General features: G+C 29.4%; 1 protein-coding gene across 1 annotated transcript; it reads right to left on the reverse strand.

Annotated features, from left to right (window-relative positions):
* Positions 1-7,119: 7,119 nt before the first annotated feature.
* Positions 7,120-13,010, reverse strand: LOC145943808 (uncharacterized). Its single transcript, XM_083051645.1, is given in 3 exon segments — positions 7,120-11,489; positions 11,492-12,833; positions 12,939-13,010. Coding segments are annotated over 3 exon segments (5,784 nt in total).
* Positions 13,011-13,301: the final 291 nt, after the last annotated feature.

Here is a 13,301-nt window from a genome sequence, read left to right on the forward strand (position 1 = left end):
TTTTTTCATCTTAGATGCAGATATAGATAATACATATTTTTATTATCTATATGAAGATAAGATGAAGCCAAAATTTCATCTAGATGATCATATATATAATTTTATTTAGATAATAACAAACACTGTCTTGGTAAATTTAAGGTAAAAGAAACACAAGAATGGGGTTCTATCTCCCAAAAAATCTCGCGGATTGTTCTGCATATATTATGCCTACATTATGTCAAATAAAAAAATGTTATGTTCCAGCAAATTTTTGAAATATTTGTTTTATGTTAATACAAACGATGAATAACATAATTTAGTAAAAATTATTTCATTAATATTAAAATATTTTTTTTATATATTGCATAAGTTTATTGTATTATAGTAAAATTGGATTTAATAATCAAATAAATTTTATTATAATATTATATTCATTTAAATTCTTTTATATAATATTATACTAATTGTCAGTGATACGTTCACGACTCAGAACGCGAACGCATCGTGTTTCCGATTCGAGCTTTGAAGTACATTTACCTATAAACAAAAGTTATCAAGTTATACAAAATTTATTTAATCACGTGCCAGTTTCCTTTCGGTTCCCAGTCCTAGTACTATCTATCTAATCAGTTTTGATATCATGTAGACTGTAAATGAAACGTGCGTAATTGACATTTTAAGTACAATTATTCACAATATGATGAATATGCTGATGAAACATTTTTATTGAAAGTGTCACATTTTATCAAGAAATCTGTTCAGAGAAATGCGTTAAAGATTGAATATTATACGCGCAATGAACTCCGAAATTAATTATGTCAAGAAAAATATACTAAACATTAAATGGAAATTATAAGTTCGTATACATAAAAAATAATGAAACAATATATAGAGTGATTCAGAACAAATGCGACAAACTCTGAGGAACATCAACAGAACCAATACCTATGTAGATAAATTTATTTCGTAATTGTAATAAATGTCATTTAAAACCTTCGCGATCGCGTAGCACCTAAACAACGTGTCAGAGAACATGGGTTGCTTAACAAAAAATGATCCTTTCTGCGAGACCTATCATTCCTCAGAGTTTGTCGCATTTGTTCTGAATCATCCTGTATAAAGGCCTTAACGAGACTCAATGTTGGTGAAAATTTTATTTTATTATTAGATAAACAAAATAAGTATAAACATTATCGATATGTTTCAACACTTACTTGTGTCTTCTCCAATCGACTTAAATTATAACATGCTTTTCTTATGGAAATACAATAATAATGCAGATAGATTTCGAATTAATAACAGTCGAAGAAACATCATCGTTATTCGCATTTTTATTTCTAAATTGACACATTTGTTTTCAATAGTAAAGTGTATAATTAACTCTAATATTTTTCTGACTCCTCTTTTATGTTGTAACTATAACAGAGAATATTAACGAAACTATTTAGACGATTATCAAGTCAAATAAGTCATTATTAACTATTCAACATTAATTGAAATTCTGTTGTTCACGTCAACAAATGATTTAAAAAATTTTTTTACAAATAAATATGATATTAAAATGAAAAAATATGTGTCAATTAAATAAAATTATAATTAAATTTGAAATATTCACCATTTTTTTTGTACACCTTAGAGTCGTTCGCACTACTTATTGTTGCGCTCGCCGAATTTTCCGTACATTATGTATTGTTTTTAAATCAGATCGTGTTTATATACATATATATATATATATGTTATGTCGTGAGTCAGACCGAAAATCAATTGTTATATGTTATGTTTTCTTCTTTAACATTTCAAGTACTGGAGCGTAAGCGTCGTTAAATAGTTCATTATTATCTTCGATCGTATTTAGACCATTTTGTTGTTGTTTAATAAGGATAGTTTCAGAAATACCCCTTTTATGATAAACCAATGTTTCATGGTCTAATATTTTAAAATTATCCCAATCCATGGTATGTTTTTATTCTGTAATATGTTTAGATATGACTAATTGAAGAAATAGATATATTGTATACATATATATATATATAAAATGTAAACATTTGCGAAAGTAGTTTTCTCTTAAGAACTTTTTCTTTTCGGAAACAATAATACTTCTATGAAACTGCAAAGATCTCCCAGGTAATGCCTGTGAGATCCTTTGAGTTTGTTAAAACCAATGCAAACTTGCCTTTTGTTCATTATACATGCTCCTGGCAAAGAGGTAATAAAGGAAGAAAATATATAAAGATATATAAAAAAAAATAAAGGAATATAAAAAAAAGGAATATAAAAAGATATATAAAGGGAAAAGAAATAAGATTATAGTAAGGTCTGTCGTCTTTATTTAACTTCTACGACGCCATAAAAACATTGATTTATTTTTTTCAGATTCAATAAATTCTTGCTTATTATTTGTAAAGATTAGAAAATTGAGAAATAAATTAAAATTTTTTAAAATGTTATTTTTTTAGAGTCGAGTCAATTTCGTCATTTGATCCCTATATGTATATATGCGAGTAAGATGACTTTTAAGTAATGAATAAAATGACGAAAGATTAAATTAAGTTAAGTTTAGAGTAAAACGACCTTTTATGAACAAATTAATTTAATGTTATAATATTTAAACGTACAAATAAAAGAAAAAGAAAAAGAAAATTATATTCTTAGTGTTTAAAAAGAAAATTGTTAGAGTTGCAACAATATATTTAAATACGCACATGGACAGTATCTGAATGTAATTAGAGAGAAAGGACACACATAATTTTGACCAGAATTTTATGGCTCTTCTGCGGAAGCTGAGAATCTATGACACAAAGTCCGGGCTAAACCGTCAATAAAAAAACCCGTTAAAAGAAACGCTCTTAAAAGAAATAACGTTTCATGTATCTTAAATATATATCTTTATTTTACATTAGTAACGCATAATTCACTGTGCGCATTTTTTAATTAAATAAGAGTTAATAATAAGAATTAACTGAATATATATAAAGTTATTTTTCCAATCTTTAATCCATAATCAACAAGAATAAAAAATTGTATTTATATGATTGAGAAAAACGACAATTAATAACACATTAAAACAAAAACAACTATTTATAAGTACAATATATATAATGTAAAATATAATAAAATAAAAATAAAAACAAAATAAATATCTATTATTTATTCAAAATTAAGGAACATTTAAATCTACGCGATTATGTCAAAATACATTTATAATTATATTATCTATTTTCTTTCAGATAGATTGAGAACTCAATCTACAAGAAGTGTTTTGTTATTTCATAAACTTTTAATGAATTGAGCATTGACTCGTTATTCATTATTATTTCAAAACAATTAGCATTTTATCAGTTTTGTCATCTAACGCCTTACGATTAGTACTGTTATTTTTTCGAAGGATCGAAGCTTCGAAGGATCGAAGCTTCGAAGCTTCGAAAGACTTCGAAGGAACGAAGGAATCTTCGAAGGTACGAATTTTCGAAGGATCGAAGCTTCGAAACTTCCAAGGAACGAAGGAATCTTTGAAGGTTCGAAGGTTCGAAATTTCCAAAAATTTGTGTTAAATTGTAAACTATCACATTTATGCTCTATTTTTTTAGTTATAGCCATGTACACTTTGGTTTTCTCAAATTTTCGTTAAACAATGGCTAAAATAGTTGAAAATTTTTATTTTAAATAAATGGTGTCCCTTTCCGCAAATTAAAAATCAATTTAAAATTATTTATTTTCCACTAAGAATATAAAGGCTCGATATATATCAAATATAAATCGGTAATAGATAGGCTATTCGAGCCGTACGCGGATGTCGGTGCGTCGATTCCAACGAAAATTAATTTTTCGTTGGAATTAACAAATTGTGCACGGGGCACAAATTTTGCTTGGTACACCGCCAAGACTTTATTACGGAACAATCTCAATTCGACTTTCGGATCTATATTTTTCTCGCCTACATTTCTTTAGGGGGGACAGAGGGGATCTTTGGAATTAAAAATCTCGAATTGAGATTGTTCCGTAATAAAGTCTTGGCGGTGTACCAAGCAAAATTTGTGCCCCGTGCACAATTAGTTAATTCCAACGAAAAATTAATTTTCGTTGGAATCGACGCACCGACATCCGCGTACGGCTCGTATAGCCTATCTATTACCGATTTATATTTGATATATATCGAGCCTTTATATTCTTAGTGTTTATTCTTTGAATGTTCGATCAATGTTGAGGTAGATCCGTGAGTTTGCAGCACCGAATAGCAAATTAGACACGTCGCTGATTTTGCATCTGCAGCTTAATCACAATGTGCCCATACCCAACTCCTTTTCATGTTTTTTCCTAAAATATTTGGTAACAAAAACCGATTAAAAAATATATTTAATATACAATCAAATAAATCACTTTTGAAGTCAAATAAATGTTTGATGTCAAATAAATTGACGAAGAATCCACGTACCTTTATTTATCGTAGAATCCAGAATTATATAAAATGTATCGTAGTCGTAGAACGTATAGACACGTCTATTGCTTTATGAAGTTTGGTTATAACTGTTATAAGGACAACGCGCAACGTTGTCTAACGTTGCTAAGCATGTATGTATTTGTTTTTCAAAATAGAAAATATTTACAATAATATATTTACATTTTTCAGAATAAATATTTGTATTATTAATGTTTTGCATACGTATATACGAAATATAATATACATTGTTAACTTTGTCTTCGATTTTGTTATTAAATGATAATTGTTTTGGTTCGAAAAGTTTTTTATCATTTTCTATACCTACATAGTAAATAAAAATAAATAATTTTGAAATCTTTTTATTTACGGGGACACCAATTATTTAAAATAAAAATTTTCAACTATTTTAGCCATTGTTTAACGAAAATTTGAGAAAACCAAAGAGTACATGGCTATAACTAAAAAAATAGGGCATAAATGTGATAGTTTACATTAAACATGTTAGTTTAAATTTAACACATTTTTGGAAACTTCGAACCTTCCAACCTTCGAAGATTCCTTCGTTCCTTCGAAATCATTCGAACCTTCGAAACTTCGAAGTTATCAAACTTCGAACAAAATTAATAGTCCTACTTACGATGTAAAACAAGTCCAAAATATTTTTCAATTTTTCGATTTTTATGTTATTTAAAAAGGTAAAAAAAGGCGCCTAGTTAAGGGCACGCCAGTAACAAAAATTACCCATTGCAAACCCATGTAGAATCCTATGAAAAATTAATCATTGCGAACCCATGTAGAATCCTAGGCAAAATTAACCATTGCAAACCCATGTAGAATCGTACCCATTGCAAACCCATGTGGAATCCTATGAAAAATTAACCATTGCAAACCCATGTAGAATCCTATGAAAAATTAACCATTGCAAACCCATGTAGAATCGTATTAAAAATTATCCATTGTAAACTTATGTAGAATCGTACTACAAAAGTAATGATATCTAAAAAAATTGCGCCAAGTGAAAGTAGAAACTTGTACCAGTGGAAAATTAAAGTTGCAAACATATATAGAGTCGTATAATGAACCAGTAAAAATTTAAATTTGCAAATGTAGAATCGTACCATAAAAAACTTATCTTTTTAAAAAAAAGATAAACAAGATGCCAAGTCCATGCGCCATGTGAAAAAGTGTTACACAAAAAAGTATTTTTAAATAAAAAGATCTGTCAATTGACAAAAACTTATATTCTAAAATTAATATCTCTACAAAAAATAATGTCCAAAAATTGCGCGAATAAATAAACATTTTTACAAAAAATTAAAATTTAAAAACTTATGCAAATTTAAAATTAATATAAAATAAAAAAAAATAAAAAAATTTTAGTTAAAAAAACTTGGCGCGCTGCTAAGTTTCAAAATTACAATGCATCTTAAAGTTACATTAATTAATTTAACTACAAAATATATATTTTAACTGCAATAAGTTTTAAAGTAACAATTTAATTTTAATATCATTAGAATATTATTTAGCAGCGCGCCAAGTTTGTTTAACTAAAATTTTTTTATTTTTTTTTATTTTATATTAATTTTAAATTTGCATAAGTTTTTAAATTTTAATTTTTTGTAAAAATGTTTATTTATTCGCGCAATTTTTGGACATTATTTTTTGTAGAGATATTAATTTTAGAATATAAGTTTTTGTCAATTGACAGATCTTTTTATTTAAAAATACTTTTTTGTGTAACACTTTTTCACATGGCGCATGGACTTGGCATCTTGTTTATCTTTTTTTTAAAAAGATAAGTTTTTTATGGTACGATTCTACATTTGCAAATTTAAATTTTTACTGGTTCATTATACGACTCTATATATGTTTGCAACTTTAATTTTCCACTGGTACAAGTTTCTACTTTCACTTGGCGCAATTTTTTTAGATATCATTACTTTTGTAGTACGATTCTACATGAGTTTACAATGGATAATTTTTAATACGATTCTACATGGGTTTGCAATGGTTAATTTTTCATAGGATTCTACATGGGTTTGCAGTGGTTAATTTTTCATAGGATTCCACATGGGTTTGCAATGGGTACGATTCTACATGGGTTTGCAATGGTTAATTTTTCATAGGATTCTACATGGGTTTGCAATGGTTAATTTTTCATAGGATTCCACATGGGTTTGCAATGGGTACGATTCTACATGGGTTTGCAATGGTTAATTTTGCCTAGGATTCTACATGGGTTTGCAATGATTAATTTTTCATAGGATTCTACATGGGTTTGCAATGGGTAATTTTTGTTACTGGCGTGCCCTTAACTAGGCGCCTTTTTTTACCTTTTTTTAAAGGTGAGTTTTTAGAGATTATATCATTCATTTTTGTATATGATAAGCATCTTTAAATAAATAAGCAAAGAACCCGCCACCACCCCCGTCATATTTCAAAATACGACGGTCCTCTTTGCTTACTATAGATAAAAATAACTATCTTGTATTTTAAGTAAAAAATATTTTTTTGCACTTCACGAATAATGCAGAATATAAAGCGTTGTCATGAAATTGCTAATATATTACGAAACCTTTTTTTATATAGGACTGATCGAAATACAATATTAAATGATTAAATAGTAATCATAAACTTGATATTATGAAAATCTATTTAGTAAGAATTTTATAACTACTTTATTTTATATCGAATTAGTATTATTTATTACCTATTTTTTGTAAAAATATTATATAAACATTTTTAGCACCTCTAGGCCACTGCCTCTTTTTAACTTCTGCATCATCTATTTCGATCCAAATATTAGATAGTCCTTCTCTACATATGCTTACATAATGACTTTCATCGGTGCACGAACTATCATAAAGCATAGCACTCATCGTCTTGTACAATTGTCCCGCTATTAATACTTTAGTTGTTGGAACAGCACATAAATTAAATTTGTTTTCTGCTTTTATTAATTTACCATCTTGTGCTAAAAATAGTATTAAACGAATAACAATTATTTCTCTTGTTAATGTTACTTCATTTTTAAATATTTGATCAGTTCCAGTACAATATTCACATGATTCGTTGTGTAAGTGAAACCAATGTGAAAATGTAGAATTGAATAATTCATTAAGATTACAACTTTTTTCCTTGAAATTATCAAGGGAAATTGAAATAGCAATATTATTTTCAACAATAGTTTTTGTATTACCACATGTTTTGCATCGCTTGGTAGAAGTTACCTGATGTTGTATCAAATTTCTAATGCAATCATATTTTTCGCAAAGTGCCGTAAGAAAATCGTACGCGTTTCGTCTTACCATACTCGAAAAATATTCTCCTAAACATTGCCGTATTGCATATGTATTTAGATTACGCATTCCATTTTCATATCGATGCATTAATATACGTAAAACGTCTGTTTTGTCGCAATTAATCAACTGCTGCCTAATAATATTTAAATGTAATAAACATTGCAATACTGTATTTGCATAACATGAAACCTTGTCTGTATTCTGAAAACCACGTATGACCCAAGCAGTGCTTTGAATTCTTTTATTTGAAACCGTATGTTGAATTTTTCGATCTGAATTTGATTTTTGAACAGAAGTAACTACTTTTGGTAACGCCCATGGAACATCTTTTACTTTACGACAGCGTTCTTTTGACACAGCAATCATTTCTGCTTTCGGATTGTATATCTGTTTTAAACGATTATATTCAATAATAGCTTTTTCGTTAGCTATTACTGCTGAAGGATCAAAGTTAATTAAATGCACTCCTTCTAGAGATGTTACTCGCGACAAGGCAACATAAATTTGACCACAACTAAATACAGAGTTGCCAATATCCATAACAACACTTTGCAAACTTAATCCTTGGCTTTTATGAATAGTGATGCCATAACTTAAAGATAATGGAAATTGTTTTCGAATAACATACGCTCTATCCAATACCTGAAATTTAGCCGTTACTCTTTCAATTTCATATTCTAAACCTGATGGTAAAAGAAGTTTAATCTTTTCTACGTCATCAGTAGATGTTTCTCGTACAATTGAAATTACTTTAGCAATTGTACCGTTTACAAGACCCAAACTGGCATCGATGTTACGCCGAATCATAACTTTTGCTCCAATTTTAATTGTAATTTGTTTTGAAAGTCCAGCTGTTCGAGAACTATCATCATCGTTATTTGACAATACTTTTAATACTTTCTTTTTTACATATGATGTACAGTCAATCGTATCTTCAGCAATTAATAATATTTCTTTGGAAGTAATGCGACTTAACATTGCATTATTAAGGACATCACACATATTACAAGTAGGAAATAAACAAACAGTGTCCGATGATAAACTGTTAATAAAATCACATAATTCATTTAATCTAGATTCGAAAGAATCAGCTTTGAAAGATATTTTTCTACTCTCTAGAATTTTACAATCAGATTTTGTCACTAAACCAATACGAATTCGCGACAATAACTCACGGTATGAATTATTATCTCCTTGCTGACGCATATTGATTATCAATTCATCATATTCAAATAATGTAATCCATAAATTAACAGCATTTAAAGAACCAAGATAATTAGCAATTTTTTAATCTGATAAATGTGTAAAGATAAGATCTTCGCGTACAGGAGGTAATTGAAGCAAGTCTCCGAATAAAAGAATATGCTTTCGACCAAACCAACCATCATCGCAATCACTAGTATCAAATATCTCAGACAATCGAAGATGTATATATATTAAAGTCAAATTAGATATCATTGACACTTCATCAATTACGAAAAGAATAACATCTTTAAGATCTGTTCGTAAAACTTTTAATACACAATCAGATAATTGTTTATACTTAGGAGTTTGACCATGTTCAACGGGTAATTGAAGCAATCTATGAACTGTCAAACCATCTATATTAAATGCTGCTATACCAGTAGGTGCTGTTACAGCAGTATCTTTGTTGAGATTTTGTTTTATCCAGCATTTAATAGTCTTGATTAAGAAACTTTTTCCAGTACCACCTTCTCCGCTAACATATAATCGTAATATTGATTTATCGGACTCTACAGCATTGGTAACTTTATCAAATACTCGTTTTTGATCCGTATTTAATTTTACTATCATTTCAGATACATCAATTTCTTGAATTGCTCTATCACCAAGATCTTTAAAATCTTGCATTGCTTCACCAGCCTCTATATTTTGAATACCTATTGCATTTTCAGGATCATCCTGGGACTGCTCTTTTTGCAAATCGTCATCTAAGCATTGCTGAACTAACTGTTATGCAGTTTCAAATGCTTTTTGCAATTCTTCTAATCTTTCATGATATTGCAATGCTTCTACAAGATGCAGTTTTACTTTGTGAAACGATTCGGTATAAGTATCGCATTCATTTTTAAGATCCTCTAATTTTCGCCATGGTTTAAACATAAGCAATAACGCAAAGAAATAATTTTCCGGCTGTGTATTAACATTATATCTAAAATGATTAATAAGATATCCGCGCTGTCGCCGTTTAAGATAACAACCATTACCTATTTTATAATATTCAATAAACTTATTTTTCGGTTTGATCTTTGAGATATCGTACCACTGTGCAAATTCATAAAGAGACGTATTTTCTAATTCGTTTGGTCTATGTGGATAATGATCATCTATCAAAGATTGATAAAATATATCTGTAGATTCAGGATCAAGAGCTTCAATTTCTCTACGACTTTTTAATTTTCTATATCGTATTTGATTAACATCTAATCATCTGATGGTTGTATTTCGATCAGTTCCATACAAAGGAATACCTAACAATGTATCAGCAGCTTCGAGAGCTCCACATTCTCTATTATTCGTAAATCGCAAAGCAATATTCCAAAGATGACTCGCTAATGATTTGTTTTTGTTATCCTTACTATCAAGAATATTCTCAGATAATTCACTTTTTCCCGCTTTATTCATATACTTAGTAACATACCAGGTTAGCAGCGATGATTTTTCACCAATAAATTGTATATCCATATTACCTTCCCATGCAGTAAGAAGAACAGGATTATAGTCATTTATATTACCTTCATTTTCCGTTCGAGGAAGATCATAAAGTCTACTTTTATGTTTCAATTGTTTTCTACCGGCTATCGAAGTTGCCACATCCCTGATATTCAAAGTTTCAGTAACGGGACGAGGAAATCCAAAACGACATCGACGAATAACTTTACGTCCTACTTTTTTAGAACGAAGACAATAATCGTTATGTGTATGTCGCTGATGCGTATCAACACGTCTGTACAACAATGGCGAAATATTTTGATCCGGTATTGTGCAGCTTATATGTTGTGAAATAAATTTGGAAACTTCCTCAATAGTAGATTCACCGAAAATTGGTGCATTTTTAATCCAAATTAATAAGTGAAAATGTTGTATACCTCTACCTTGATATTCTCGTCGCCAGAAATAGTGCGTTACTTCTCCAATTGGATGATCTTTTGACCTAATGAAGTCAAGCATTGCCCGAAACTTATTATCGAGAAACCTGGATGTTGATACAGGATCTCTAATAACGAGTGCGCTAACGCTTAAGGAAGCGTCATGCCATTCATTTACTTCACGAATATATTCACCTAAATCTTCCCATAACCACTCACTTGGACTGAGTGTTAAAAACCATGTCGCAGGTCCATAATGCTGCGTCATACAATTTAAATCGTTTCTCGGTTTACACCAATATTGCTCCGTATTTCGAAGTGTGGCAAATATTGTACTCAAATTAGATTCCAACAATTCTTTCGACATTGCGTCTAGGTATTCTGCAGCTGTATAACGAAGTCGCGGATTAGTTACATTCATTTTATGAAAAATTCCACGACTTAATTGACGCATATTTGCATCGTTCAATAAATAAAATACATATTGTAGATTTAATCTATACTGTGGATGTTTAGATGTCAAACGACATTTAATAAATTCATGATCATAAAGTTTAACTTGTCTAATCTCACGTTGTCCATTAATACCAGAAGAATATAAATCTGGAAAACACATTAAATCTAAATGTTGCTCACGATTGTTCAGAGGCAAGTCTGAATTTTTAACATTTGATATAAAACTGTCGCAGTTTTATTTGCTTTCTTTTCATATAAGGGATAGATGGTATATTGTTCGTAATAGCCATCGTTTTCAGCATTAGTCACTTGAATCAACATTGCTTTCCGTTGACCTTCTAACGTATCATTTTTTATCTCTTCTATCGGATCATTTAATAATTCAGTCTCATCATCAGCTACTTCTGCATTATCTTCTGTCTCATCTTCCATTTGAAATTCTGAATTTTTTAATTTTGGTAAACGTAAATCATTGTAATCATTTGGCAATATAATATGAGAGTATAAAGTATTGTTGCGCTTTAACCACGTTAAAGCGTCAAATACTTTTTTAACATCAACTACCTCTTTCCAAATAATCTTTGATTTTGTCGGGATACCTCTAACTAATATATATAATTCATGATTAATATTTATTGGATCAGTATTAGAACATAATTTATTCAATGTCTCCTGTAACGGAAGTGGTAAATGAAATGTTCTACCTTTAACTTTTGATACCATTTGTCTTTGAGGCAACTTTTTATTAATAACAGTTCCCATTTTAAGGACAGTTTGAAACGCTTTAGCTCTCTGTATAAGAATTTTTTCGAATGTATTAAGAGATGATATTACTTCAGGCACCTGATTTGTAAAGAGATTATTTAAGACGCAGTATGTAGGCATTAAGCCTTTACGAAATTTGCCTGCACAATAATTACATATATATTGCGCATCAACTTTTTGTTGTTGTACATACGTCATTAAATCTTTCCAAATTTTAACATGTACTTGTGTCTGAAGACTATTGACTTTAGAAACACTTTTTTTATAACACAATCTCTCGCATGATACGCAAACATGTCGTGGTGTGTCCACAGAGCGTTTAGTCAATGCTTTAAATGCTAAACGATATTTAAACATAATATCATCATCACTCAAAATTGTATCAATCCGTTGATGTCTGTACATATCTACTTTCTCCTGTGCAGAAGTCACAATTTCATTCAAAGTGTTCATATCAGCATTATTTAATGCATCATCTAGATTTTCCAACTTTCGATAAAAATATGTAAGTTGATAAATTAAACGCTTCATATATCTTACTTTTGGAAAATGAGGCGATAATAATTGAACTGGAAGAAACATTCCTTCGCAAAGTGTTAAATCAATATAACAGCTACGCGTATGACCCAATTTCTCATTTGAAGTTTTCATAGTACATTTATGAATATTTTGCATAAGTTTTGGTACATTTTTTAAAGTACATGTATTTACGGTTTCGAGAAACTTCTGATAACGATCAATTAAAAGCGGATCGTTAATTTTACAGCTTGCAGTATTACACATCAGTTTTGGTTCATTGTTTAAGATACATGTATTTATGGTTTTAAGAGACTTCTGAGAACAGTCAATTAAAAGCGGATTGTTAATTTTACAGTTTGAAATATTACACGACCAAGATTTTTTAGCTTGTTCTGTTGTTAATGGTAATATGTTTACTACTTTTCCTTCTACATTCATTACCAAAGGTTCCAATGGATTTACATCATGATGTTATGTAGACTCAATGAAATAATTTTCAGATGAGGCTGTATGTCTAGATTCGCCACATAGCGCAGTTAATTTGTCTTCGATTGTAGAACAATCTGCGACAAGAGTCAAATACACTTCTGATTTCTTTTTAATCAAACTTAACATTTTGTATATATTGCGAATATAATTTTTCCTAATACACATGCACCAACGTACAATTTTTTCGGCTTCCAATCGTTTCTCAATATGACCTTTAATATTGATTTTTTCCATAATATT

The sequence above is a fragment of the Prenolepis imparis genome, unplaced genomic scaffold, assembly GCF_030444845.1.
Source record: "Prenolepis imparis isolate NDT839.2.m4 unplaced genomic scaffold, iyPreImpa1.0 SCAF_12, whole genome shotgun sequence".
NCBI classification, from domain to species: domain Eukaryota; kingdom Metazoa; phylum Arthropoda; class Insecta; order Hymenoptera; family Formicidae; genus Prenolepis; species Prenolepis imparis.